The 13,359-nt window shown below is 49.6% G+C and overlaps 1 protein-coding gene across 5 annotated transcripts in view; it reads left to right on the forward strand.

Annotated features, from left to right (window-relative positions):
• PSD4 (pleckstrin and Sec7 domain containing 4) overlaps window positions 1–10,987 on the forward strand; it is a 64,863-nt gene extending 53,876 nt beyond the window's left edge. For all 5 annotated transcript variants that reach the window (XM_043986679.1, XM_043986683.1, XM_043986681.1 and 2 more), the window contains 10 exons: window positions 112–224; window positions 1,612–1,670; window positions 2,202–2,291; window positions 3,054–3,097; window positions 4,166–4,335; window positions 5,563–5,633; window positions 5,743–5,906; window positions 6,279–6,423; window positions 6,577–6,720; window positions 8,731–10,987. In XM_043986679.1, coding sequence (XP_043842614.1) covers window positions 112–224; window positions 1,612–1,670; window positions 2,202–2,291; window positions 3,054–3,097; window positions 4,166–4,335; window positions 5,563–5,633; window positions 5,743–5,906; window positions 6,279–6,423; window positions 6,577–6,720; window positions 8,731–8,988 — 1,258 coding nt within the window. In that variant the 3' untranslated portion in view covers window positions 8,989–10,987. The remainder of the gene's footprint in view (window positions 1–111; window positions 225–1,611; window positions 1,671–2,201; window positions 2,292–3,053; window positions 3,098–4,165; window positions 4,336–5,562; window positions 5,634–5,742; window positions 5,907–6,278; window positions 6,424–6,576; window positions 6,721–8,730) is intronic.
• Window positions 10,988–13,359: the final 2,372 nt, after the last annotated feature.

Raw genomic sequence — 13,359 nt, forward strand, 5'->3', positions numbered from 1 at the left:
AAATGGAGTGGGTTTGGGGGCATAGGATCTGTTCTGCATGTGGGAGACTGCGTGTTTCTCCAACGATTATCCCTCCCTGACTTTTACCCTGCTCCCTCTGTTCCATGTCAGGAGCTTCCTCCAGGCTCTGGTGTTGAGTGGGGAGACTCAGGAGCGAGAGAGAATCCTGTATCAATTCTCCAAGCGTTTCCACCAATGCAACCCTGGGGCCTTCCCATCAGCAGGTAAGAAAAGTAGGATCATGGCAGGAGACAGGGCAGGACAGAGGGGAGGGGGCCTGGCTGGACAAAAGGATCCGAGAGAAAGCAGGGAGATTGTCTCTCACTGGTTGAACTGGAAGAGAGGGAGCAGTACACCTCAAACACACCTAAGTGCTATGATTCCACTGGGCTGGTCATCCCCTCATTAAGGCCACCCTCCCTTCTAGATATTAGTGAATGGTTTCAGAAGTGGAAGTGGGTTACTTGGTCACCAATATTGTGATGAGGTTCCTCACACCTCACTAGGCTGGGCCTTGTATGAAAGATAGACAGTCTTTTATGTGTAATTTAAAATTCTAAATGTGGGTTCTAATCTGTCCCCCCAGTTTTAGGGGGAAACTGACTAAAATCACTGATAAATGAGTTTAGGTTTTTTAAGGGTTTATTGAAAGGTAGTAAAAGAAAGAGAAAGATTGAGAACAGATTTCTTATGCCTGAAATCCTCGCCTTCTTAAACTCCCCTGTCAAGTTCCCTGCCACCACACCGATGAAGCCAAAGAGAGTAAGCTCCCTGTGCAGGCTCAGCTTCCTCCTTTCTGTCCCCTCCCAGAAATGGGAGGCTCCTCAAGCCGATTGGTTGACTGCCCTGGAAGGTGGTCAAAGTTCAAAGCAGTCAGCATCTGAGAACCATGCTTCCTTAAGTACTCTCAAGTACCGGCCAGATGTGCTTAGAATCTAGTTAACTAGAAGTCAGCCATTAATCCAGTCAATTCAATCAGTTTAAATCTCCAGGTTGGTCCTTGAGTATCTGCTAAATCCATTATCTTAACACATTTACAAGGCTCATACTCCAAAGCTTAAAGAGGCAGCATGGTCCAGTGGGGAATATATGATGGATTTGGAGTTAGAAGACCTGAGTTCAAATCCCAGTTATTGCTTAAGTGATCTTGGCCTCATTTTCATCATCTGTAAAATGGGGCATGGGGAGTTGGACTTAATGTCTTCTAGGGGCCGTTTCAGCTTAAAATCTATCCTCTTGGGGGCAGCTAGGTGGTGCAGTGGATAAATCACCAGCCATGGATTCAGGAGGACCTGAGTTCAAATCTGGCCTCAGACATTTGACACTTACTACCTGTGCGACACTGGGCAAGTCATTTAACCCTCATTGCCCTGCAAAAAACAAAGCAAAACAAAACAAAAGGACAAAAAAAAGTACAAAAAAACCCAAATCTATCCTCTTATGGATTCCATGTTGTGATGAGGAATTCAAGAAAGATGTGAATGGACAGAGGAGATGGGAAAAGGATAAAGACAGTTTGCTTAATCAGTCAGTATTAATAGTAGGTGAAATCAGGAGAGTCAACCCACCCTACATCAAGACCTTAGACATCCTGGCTTCTCTGTGTCATAGATGCTGTCCATACCTTGACTTGTGCACTGATGCTCCTCAACACAGATTTACATGGACAGGTAAGGAGGGATCAAGGGAGGTGGGAGCATCAGGGAGGAGGAAGAGAGAAAAGAAGGGAGGCAGAGACAGGAGAAGGAAATGAAGTTATTGGGTTTTTTCCCCCGGGACTCGAGGCCAGTATGGTTGGCTCCTGGAATACTGGTCTGCTCAATCAAAGAGGGTATTGGGAATAGAAGTGGGGAGAGTATCCTCCCCCCCCCAACAAGGGACCACAATCCTTGGCACCATGAAAGTAACAAATCAGGGAGAGAAGAGCTGGTGATTGATGGGAGTGGTAGATCAGAGGTTGGCTTAATGAGTAGATGGCATTTGTGTGGTATAGGATGGGCTAGGGAGAGAGCTCAGAGGTAGAGCAAGGGGATAGAATAAGGGGAAGGTGTCATCTGGGCAGATCTGAGGCAGAGAGATCGAGGGTGTTTCCAGCATCTGGGCAGGATGATCCAGCTCTGTGGGGATGAGGGAGAGGGGGAGATGATACTGTTGGCTAATGACCTCTGTCTGCTTTTCTCCATGGATACATGTGGCTGCAGAACATTGGCAAGAGCATGAGCTGCCAAGAATTTATAACCAACTTGAATGGCTTGAGGGATGGTGGGAACTTCCCCAAGGAGCAGCTGAAGGTATGGAAACCAACAAGGGGGGCCTGAGGGGTTTCTTTTTGGAACTCAGGATGCCTGGGTCCTTGTTGTGCTTATACCCATCATCCAAAGTGATAGAACATGACTAATGTGGAAATAGGTTTAACATGATTGTAATGTATAAGCTATATCAAATTGCTTGCTGTCCAAAGAAGAGGGGAGGAAAGGGAAGGTGGGAGAAAAATCTGGAACTCAGAAAAATATCTTTACATTTAATTGGAAAAACAATTTAAACAAACAAACAAATAAATAAAAGGAAGACAAAAAAGAAAGTGATAAACCTTGGAGGTCATCTCATCTAACCTGTCATTTTAAAGATGACAGAATTGGAGGGGGCGGGGCACACTTCCCATGTGTTCGTCACTCACTGGGCCTTCCGAGGGAAACCACATCCTATAAGACAGACATGATGTATTAAGGAGCCCTAGTTCATTTCTTCCTTGGCTCACTTTGGGCTTTGGAGCCTTAAAGGTGAGGATGGAAGATGTCCACAGTGGGTCACTGGTGATCCGCTCTCCCTTTAGGAAAAAGATATTGGACACTACTACCCCTGTAAACCCAGACAAAGAAGGGCTGGGGGAGGAGGGGAGGGGCAGGTGTTTGCCACATGAGCTGGGCTTCAAAAAACATTTAGTTTCTGATGTTCATGACCTTGGATAAATTACTCAACTTCCCTAAATCTGTTTCCTTAACTTTTAATGGTGGCTATGGTCTATTTCTTCATGGGTTGTTTTCTGCTTCCAGACACTCTACTGGTCTATCCGCAGTGAGAAGCTGGAGTGGGCAGTGTGAGTAATAAACCTTCTCCCCCACCTACTGATCCTCCTCCCACAGTGCCCCCCAAACCCTGTCCATGTTGGTAGGAATTCTCCAGGTCAGGCTGTGGGACCAGGTGGTTCTTCAGGAATCTGCCACTTAAACAGCCCAAGGGTCTGGCTCATGCTATTGTTCTCCATGAGAGTAAGAGCCAGAAGCAGGGACCTGATCTGTGTTACCAGCAGGCATAAGGGAAGCCCGAGCCCACTGAGTTCTAAACAAGGAGTAGAGGAGGAGGGAGCCCAGGTCACTTTATTCTCTATATTATAGAGACCATATGGCACTGCTCAAAAAGGGGGTGGGGGTGAGAAGACTAGTTTAAAGAACAGAGAGAATTCCATGCACATGGACAGTCCCTGCCTCTTGGAGCGTGGAAACCTAGGAGACTTGGGGGTAGTGTTAGGAGAGCACAAAGTCTGTCCTAGATTTCTGGGGTTGGGGGGAAGGGATGGATATTCCCCATCCATCAGAAGTGCAGGGAGACTGCCTTGTTACTGTCTCCTCTGGGTCTCCATCCCTAATGATATAATAATAATTGCCAGAATTTCTAGAGCATCTCTAGGGCAGGGAGAAGGAAGAAAAAAAGGAAAAACAAAACAAATGTACATGATAACATTATTATATATTGAAAAGGAAAAACAAGTTGTACACAATAGGCTTGAAGTTTCACCAGCAATCATCTTTTTTTCTGTTCTACTGCATTAAGGAAATGCTTGTTTTATTTCTTAAGTTCAGAATAAAATAAATTTTTAAAAACTTATAGAGCACTTTATATGTTATATCATTTGATCCTCACAATAACCCTGTGAGGTAGGTGCTATGATTGTCTTCATTTTACAGAGGAGAAAAATGAGGCAGACAGAGTTGATGACTTGCCCAGTGTCCAACCACTAGTATTCAAGGCAGGATTTGAACTCAGGATTGTGTGGCTCCAAGTCCAGTGTTCTATCCCCTATGCCCTCAGAGCTGTTCCCTCTGTTGTTGGCTGAGCTTCCATCATCCCAGTTGGCTCTTATATCCTCTGGCTCCTCGTCACACAGGGATGAAGAGGAGGAGGTAGCCATGAAATCCATGAAGCACAGGCCATCTATCTCAGGCAGCCAGAAGAGACGCAACACCCTAGTCCAATTCATCCAAGACCCTAATGTACCCACTTACAAGCAAGGGGTCCTCGCTCGAAAGATGCACGCTGATGTCGATGGGAAAAAGAGTGAGTGTTTGAGGCTCTGGGAACTCCGGGATGTGTGTGTACATAATGTGTACGTAAACTGCCTGAGCCCACTAAGTCAGCAAACAATGAGCACCCACTACATGCAAGGGATTGTGGGGAGACACCCAAAAATGAACAAGACCTATCCTTGAAGAGCTTAAGATTTTGATGAGGAAGAAGGATAGGGAAATAACCCCGATATAAAATAGACCAAGAAAAAAAACATGTCATACATACAACAGGTAATCATCACCATTCCCATTTCTCTGGCACTGTATACATTCAAAACAGTCATGTGTGGTGGTGCTGTTAGTATCACCATTTTACAGATGAGAAAAGTGGCCCGGGGTCACACAGCTAGGAAGTATCTAAGGCAGAATTCAAACTCTGCTCTTCCTGTCACCTAGAGGAAGACGTCTTTTCTGGTGGGGGGATCAGGAAAAGCTACACAGAGGAGAAGGTTATTTTTATTCTGTCCCTTTCCCAGGGTATGAAGTGGCATTCCTTCCATGGAAACATTGGCTTAGAGTGGGCTACTGCTCAGTGGCCAGGACCATTGGGAAGGGGGAAGGCAGGGAATCCCTAAGGAGGAAGGGAAGGGAAGGGAATAAGCCCTGATGTAGGAGCTACTATATGCCAGACAGGGTGCTAAGTGCTTTACAAATATTATCTCATTTGATCTTCACAAGTAGGTGATGTTATTATGCTCCTCTTACAGTTGAGGAAACTGAGATAAACAGAGGTTAAGTGACCTGCCCAGGGTCACATAGCAAGGAAATGACTGAGGCCAGATCAAAATTCAGGTCTTCCAACTCTGCTACCTAGCTTATCCACTCTGATGCCTAGAGCAGACTCTGGGACCACAGGTGCAGGTGGGGAATACTGGACTGGGAACCCCCTGCCTAATCTAACATTTGCCCCAGGGCTGCCTGAGAGCTGGGAGAATTACCACCCTGCAGTGATGCTTAGCTCCTGTCCTAGAGGATTGTGGGAACTGAATGTCCCTTCTCCCCCCAAAAATGAGCTCAAAGGTCCCTCAAATGCCTCCTCTCTTAGAGAAGTCCTATATCTCAGAAATTGCTTCTTATCCCAGGGCCAACCTCATGGGGCCAAAAAAGGTTAGAGCACTACATCAAGGGGAAGTTTTCTCCCTAGGCAAAAGCCTCATTGACCTAGACTTAGTTACATGTGTACACACTTTCTTCTTCTTTCCTCTTCTCTGGACAGCTCCCTGGGGGAAGCGTGGCTGGAAGGTGTTCCACACCCTACTTCGAGGGATGGTGCTCTACTTCCTGAAGGTAGGGATGAGAATCCCACTGGAGAAGGGATGGGAGCCCAGTGCCAGATCAGGGCCCACATTCCCTCACTCCAGACCTGGTAAGGTTCTTCTCATCCCCTTGGGGGTAGGGAGAAGAATCCTGTCCTGAAGACTGGCGCACAGAAGGCCCCATGCCAGAGGAAGCGGTGGGGGTACATCATGCACTGGCTCTCCCGGCTGTCCATTACACCAAGAAACCTCACGTCTTTCAGCTGCGCACCGCTGATTGGCGCCTCTACCTCTTCCATGCCCCGTGAGTACTTATGGGAAGATAAGCTGAAGATGCACAAGACTGTAACACTTCCAGGGCCTCTCCTTTCCCAAATGGCTTCCTTCTCATTCTCTCCTGGGCCTTCAGCCCTGACTGGCCCTGTTCTGTTAGATGGCAACTGGACTCGGTCCACTCTTGGTCTGGACTATACCTCACCATGAAACCCTCAGGGTGTGCTTTCTGCCTTGGGGGGACGGGGTTTGAGACGGTCTGGATAATCTCCCCCTAAAAACTGAGACAAGTGGGTATATGTGGCATGGGGGAGGGGAGGGAGGAAATGGGGCCAATTAATAGAGGATTGATTGTTTCCTCTCCCTCGCTCCCACCCAATGACTTTTGCCATGCTCACGCCAGGACTGCCAAGGAGATGAGTTCTTGGATCGCCCGGATCAACCTGGCCGCAGCCACCCACTCTGCACCACCCTTTCCTGCCGCCGTGGGCTCTCAACGGAAATTTGTCCGACCCATCCTCCCCACTGGCCCAGCCCGAAGCTCCCTGGTATACTGACCCCTGGGCAGAGGGGAGGGGAGTGTGGAGACCAGGGGCTCCCTTGGTGGGGGAGGGGAGTATCCAGATATCCCATTGAGAGTTGCTCTTTGGGTGGCCCCAAGGCCAGGCATGAGCCTCACTCCAGCCCCCTCTAAAACACAGGAGGAGCAACATCGATCCCATGAGAGCTGTTTGGATGCAGCCTCCGATGACCTCATCGATCTACAGAGGAACCTGCCAGAGCGTAGGGGCCGCAGCCGGGACCTGGAGGAGTACAGGCTCCGGAAGGAGTACCTGGAGTACGAGGTGCATCGTCTCCATCCCATTTAGCCGCCTCCCTTTCCTTCCCTCCACCCCACCTCCATAGGCAGTCTTCTCCTTCCCTGGCTCTCATTAGCTATGTTCCTGTGCTCTCCGCCCCTGTACAACCTCAACTCCCCTCTGCATGTGCGTCAGCAAGGTGCTGCTGGGCATGGGCGGCACGGGTGTACCCCTGGCTCATAAGCTCCCTGGCCCTGGATTCCTTTATCTTTTCCAGTCTAAGAACCACTTCTCTGGCCAAAGCCTCTGTAGGCCCAGAATGCTGTGAGTTTAATTTTTTTTAAAACCCAAAGCAGTTTTCTTTGGGCTTATTTTATTTATTTTATTTATTTTTGGCTTATTTTGGGGGGACTTTCCCACCATAAGATTAGGAAAAAAACAACTTTCTTGTCAGCCATAAATTGTTCTTCCAGTCCTTTATACCTCTAAATATACCTAGCAAGGTTTTTTATGGGCTTCCCAAGTTTAGATAATATATGTATTGATGTTTTTCAACTAGCATAGACAATAGATCTGGAAAGGCTACCAACTTTTTTTTTTTTTGCTTTTGTCCAAATTAAGATTTGCCACTGAATTTCCACCTAATTTCTGGAAGCATTGTTTACAGGGCTATTACTAACACTTCTTATACCTGGAGCAAATGGTTTAAAGAAACAATAACAACGTGCCTGGGGGAAATGTCCCATGAAGTGAGTGAACCCTTAAATCACCTCTTTCAGATGAGGTCAGTTGTGGGGTAGAGATGGGGAGGCTCTGAGACAGTCTCCTGAAGGGGAGACAGACTCCAGCCCACCCTGGGCTGAGAAGGACCTTGCCTGGGTGATGCCTCTAGGCAAAGGAAGCAGCCAACTGGTAGCTTCTGATTTTGGCTCATGTGTCTCAGGAAGTAAGGAATCATCTCTCTTCTTAGCTAAGAAGGAACAAGTTCTGTCAGTTTCCCCTAAGATACAGCAGCCTGAGGCAAAGGCCCAGTTCTTCTACCCTGGTTACATCTCTGGTTTTGTTTGTTTTTTCTATTGTGGTTTTAAAATTTCTATTAATTTTAAAGTCCTCATTCCTCTGACCCTTGGTTCTTAAATTCTCTGCCAATTGGGTGCAAGTGATAACCAGCCCCAACAAGACAGAAGGGCTTGTCAGCCTAGGACCATCCTAGCTAAGTCCAGAGAGTCTCACCAGCAGGTTGGCCTTAGGGTGGGTTTTCTTCATTACTGGTTGGAGGGACAACCCTGACTAAATCCTACCTTGAGATAGAAATCTATACTGGAAAGCAATGAGCAGCAACAAGCAGGATATTTTCTTTGCTTTGAGCAATGCCAGAGGAGAGGGGTTCAGATGAGTGAGGGTCTCAGGGTTTGGTGGAAAAGATCTCTAACTATAGAATTTAAGTGTTGGGGGGCAGCCAGCTGGCACAGTAGATAAAGCACCAGCCCTGGATTCAGGAGGACCTGAATTCCAATCCGGCCTTAAACGCTTGACACTTACTAGCTATGTGACCCTGGGCAAGTCACTTAACCCTCATTGCCCCACAAAAAACAAATAAAAAAATAATTTAAGTATTGTTCTGCCCCCAAAATGTGATATTGGTGGGACAGAAGGGATTTCTTCTAGTAATCCATCCCATTCCTGCTCCTTTGCTTTGGGTGGGGGCTGAGCTCTGGACAGCTTGTCCTATTCCTGTCCTTTTGCTACATATGCATCCATAAGTGTGTGATCTATCTATCTTTCTACTTAGCTATCCTCTCTCCTCTCTGCCTTTCATCTCTCTCATCTATCTACACACACACACACATTTGATGTCTCCCCCATACCCATTGACTTGATAAGACCACAGGGCTGTCCAAATTACCCCAACTACCCATATGCCACCCTTGCTGCCTGGGTCCCCAACCTTATGCCACCTTCCTCCCCTCCCCCAGGTTAGTTCTCCTTCTGTCCCTCTGGTAGCTGGACTTAGACTGAGATGAGGGGCTGTGGGGGCCTGTGTGTGTGTTACAGAAAACCCGCTATGAGACCTACGTCCAGGTGCTGGTGGCCCGGCTGCACTGCCCCTCCGATGACTTGGATCTGTGGGAGAGCCAGCTGGCACAGGAGGTAGAAGGTACCTGGAAGCCGGAGCCCAGCCTCAAGAAGTCCCATTCCAGTCCCTCCTTGCACCAGGAAGAGGCCCCCACCACGGCCAAGGTAAAGAGGAACATTTCGGAGAGAAGGACCTACCGCAAGATCATCCCCAAGAGAAACCGAAACCAACTGTGAAGGCCGGAGCTGCCCTCAGTGGCCCTGTGGCAGCTGGACAGGCCCCCTGCCTGGGGCGGCCCCAGGAAGCCATGTCTCACAATGGAGAAAAGCCGACGCTTTCAGTCCTGTCTGTGTCCAGGGCTGGAGGTCCTGACCCCACTTATTCCTTTCAGGCATTTCAGCCTTGGGCCACTGATGGAGGCAGCACTGAATTCCTCCCTTCCCATCTGGTGGCTTTCTCTTGCCCATCCTTCCTTCCATCCCTCCCCTCTGCGCTGCTTCATTGAAGTAACCGAATTTCCCCCAGCCTTCAACCTCCAAGTCACACCCCCTCAACCTCCCAGGGGGGAGAGAAGTGAAAGTGTAGATACAAACTCCATTTCCTTCACCCACCAGAGCAGAGAAGTCATGCTTGCTCGCTGGGGGCAGGGACAGAAGGCAGGGTGAGACAGGATAGACCCGCCTGGGCTTGTCCCCCTGCCCTGAAATGTGCCAACATGTTATCACCCCCCATTTCTACATCCCAGTTGGACTAGTCTTTAAATTCAGCTCTGGCTCTGGGGTGCTATAAACCTCTGAGGGGGTTAACCCTGTGCTCATATGTATGTGTGAGAGCCCAAACGGAACCAGAGGTCCAGGGAAAAGGGGGGTACAGGTTCAGAGCTGGAGAAGCCAGGATACCTGCTTAGAGAAGGCCCTGGGGAGGAGTTGGGGGGGTTCCTCAACTACTGACAGGTTCTAGCTTCTCCCCTATCCTGGAGGAAGCTAGGAACCCCCAAGGCCTTGTATCTGCAGGCTTACAGAGCTCTCTAGGTCAGCCTGGCAGATATGGAAGAGAAGAGAAAAGGTATGGGCCTAGTCTCTCCCCTTCTCCCCCCCCCCAGCCTGGTGGGAGCCTGGGTCCAGCAGGTATCCCAAGATTGAGCCTGGCAGGGCAACATTCTCCCCCCCCCCAATTCTAACCTCTTCTCCTCCTCCCTGACCCTCCCCCCTCCCCAGCCCTGCCATCTGGGAGAGGCCCCTGGCTTGAACACCCATTCAGTGATCAACCAAGCAGAGCCAAAAGTCTGGAGGTGGGGGCAGGAAGGGGGTGGAGGAAACTTCCGCTCCCCAGAGAAACTCCAGTGCTGAGGATAGAGACCTATAACTCTGGGAACAAGTGGCCTTTGTTTCTCTAGGAGCAGCACAGGGTGTCTCACTGTTGGAATCCCTGAGAGTAGGTGGGGAGGGTATGGATGGGATGGTGACTGCTAAAAGGGGCAGCAGAGAATAGGACCTCTCTCCCAGCCCCCAGGTACCCCAGCACCCCAGTATTCCTGCCCATTCCCCCAAGCAGCAGAAGCACCCTCTGAGCAGCTGTCCAATAGGGGTGATGGCTTAGGTAGGGAATGACAGGCTTGGGCAATTCTCTTGGGACTAGTCAGCATGCCAAGTATCTTCTCATCTTCCCCCAAAAATGCTCTTTACTGCCCTGACCCCAGGTCCCACCCTCTGGAAATCCAGGGAAAGGTGCCTTCTCCCCCTTTTTCTAGCATAAGGCGCAGCAGCCCCGACCCGGCAAGCCCCCTTTCCTTAGGGATGGATTCCAGTTCCTGGTACCCCAGACAAGGTCCCCAGGGGAATCCCCCAGAAATGGCTCTGAGTCCCCAGAACCCTCCATACCCTGGTTTATTCTGGTCTTTTCCTGGCAAGGTGCAAAGACTACGTCAGCACACGTGGGAGGCCTAGGCTGAGGCTGAGGGACAAGGAGAGTGAAGGGAGCGGCCCCCATTGTCTCTGCTCAGCCAAGTGAAGCAGCCATGGGGAAGACTCGCCCTCCAACCCCCATCCACTGGCTCTCCAGCCTTCCCCTCAGCCATACTTGGGCCTCACTGCCTCTCCCGTTTTGTTCCTATTCTCCACACCCTTGAGAGCCCATGCTTCCAGAGGGCAGGGGTTGTGTCCTCTGAACTCCTCCTGGCTCCAGGGAGGAGCTATGTCATGCGCCCAATGGGTGCTCAGTAAATAGAAGTTAATGAGTGACAAATTCCCGTGTGTGATTTGATGGTCTACACCAGGGTGCTGATGGTGGATGGTCCCCCTTGGGCACTGAGAGCTGCTGCTTTGCTGCAATGGGGTGATGACTCGAGGTCTACACCCACTTGTGTCTATGCCTCTACGTGTCTCCTGTGTATTATCTGCACGTATGCCTTTAGGTGCAGGAGAACTGACTCACCCCTAAGGGACTCCTAAGCAGAACTCTGGAACTCATCAGAGCCCAGCCACTAGGCAGGGAAATGGAGAATGTTCATCGATCCTTTGCCTTCAGAAGGGGCTCCTCCTACCTCGGGCAGATGGGCCCTCCAAAGCTGGTTTGCTCCCACCCTGTAGCAGATGCTTCCTGGATGTGTGATTTGGGGAAGGCGGGGTACAAGCCGCCTCGCTCCCTGAGCAAAAAATGTGTCCCCATGGGCCAATCCTAGAATGTGACATTCCTGAATCCTTCTTGAGGTTGATAAGCCCAGAGTAAGCCAATGGAATTATAGTGGGGTGTCCTAGAAAGAGCCCTGGATTCAGAGGAACTGGGTTTGAATTGTTCCCATACTTTGGTTTTGTGTTTTTGTTTTTGTAGGGCAATGGGGGTTAAGTGACTTGCCCAGGGTCACACAGCTAGTAAGCGTCAAGTGTCTGAGACCGGATTTGAACTCAGGTCCTCCTGAATCCAGGGCTGGTGCTTTATCCACTGCACCACCTAGCTGCCCCTGTTCCCATACTTTGGGCAAGTGGCTTCGCCTCCCCAGCCTCAGTTGTCACATCTGTAAAATGGGTAAGGGAGATGGGTGTGGTCTAGACCTCTAAATCCCTTTGAGCTATTTGATCCAGAGTATGGCAAGCCCAGTGTGGAGGGGAAGTCTTTTCCTCAGGGAAGAAGCATTACTAGTCAGGCTGTAGCTGCCACTTTTGTCCACTGGAGGGAGCCATCGTTCCTCCCTGTGCTCAGGCTGCGGCTTGAGCCACCTGAGCCCAGGAGTCTCGCTGAGTGAGGCTGAGCTCACCCTACGACTGATGGGGAATTGTTGGTCTGTGCCCTGGGACGACCGTCCCCCTCCCCCTCCCCCCTCTTACATCGCTTTCGGATGCTCTAAACTGGGGCTGCTGCTATTCAAGCCAGTCCTTCCCATGCAAGGAGCCACTGCCATGTGACCATGGACAGACAGACACACAGAGATAGAAGAGACACAGAAACAGACACACAGAGAAAGACAGACAGAGAAAGGGAGACAGAAGCATAGAAGAGATAGAGAGGGACACAAAGAGACACACAGAGACAGAGAGACGCACAGAGAAAGAGAGAGAAAGGGAGACAAGATATCAAAGAGACAGAGAACAGGACCAAGGGAAGACTCTTCATAAGGGCATCCCTATGGAGGAGAAGGATGGAGACAGGGTGGTGCAACACCAAGAATTTGGAGTCAAAAGGCCTGGGTTCAAATCTCAGTTATGCTCTCTGGCTTTTAAATCAATGCTTTATGAATCAATTCCTATCTTAATTGTACTGGAGAACTTGTTTAACTTTGAGCAAATCACTTCATCTCCCAGGACCTTGGTTTCCAAATATATGAAATGAGGGGGAAGGTGGGGCAGAATGAGATGCCCTTTGAGGTCCTGTCCAGCTCTAAATCTATAAATGATGGTGATCTGAGCCAGTCTTGACTTAGGGTACATGCACATGCCCCATTTCTCTCCACAAAGGTCCTCAGTTTTCTCATCTGTAGAGTGGATATATGGCAGTCCCAGAAGAAGCAGGACAGATGGGCACATTGATCAGAGACCCTTTTTAAGGAGGGTGGATCCAGTCAAAAGGTAAGCCCATGAAGTGAAGGCAGCACATCATAATGTGACACCTCTCCCCTCCAAATGCCCATTACCTTCCTCAATTTCACTCCCAAGCTCTTGCCCCTGGCCTCAGGAGCACATTTGACCCTCATTCTCCAGATTTGGGAACTTCATTAGGGGAAATCTGTCTGAGGCAAGGAATTAGTGCTGTGAGGTCATTCCCCAGAGGAAGAGGCAATTCGAAGAAGCCGCCCCAACTCCCCCCAGAGAGCCAGGGCAGGGGATGGAGTTTCTGCTGGGTTATCAGTCAACACATTTGGGTTAATATGTTCAGTAATTGGGAGACAGCCTAAGGGCAACAAATAGAGGCACTCAGGTCCTGCCTCTGACCCCTACTGGCCATGTAACCCTGGGCAGGTCACCCCGCTTCTGAGTGCTTTAGACCCCTCACTGAGGCTATAAGTGGCAGAGAAGGTACCAACCTACATTAGAAGGTTTCCTTACCTGGAGTTCCCTATACTAATAAGAGTCCAATCCTCCTCCAGCTAGGTGGTACAGTGGATAGAGCGCTGG

The sequence above is a fragment of the Dromiciops gliroides genome, chromosome 2 (assembly GCF_019393635.1).
Source record: "Dromiciops gliroides isolate mDroGli1 chromosome 2, mDroGli1.pri, whole genome shotgun sequence".
Lineage (NCBI taxonomy): Eukaryota > Metazoa > Chordata > Mammalia > Microbiotheria > Microbiotheriidae > Dromiciops > Dromiciops gliroides.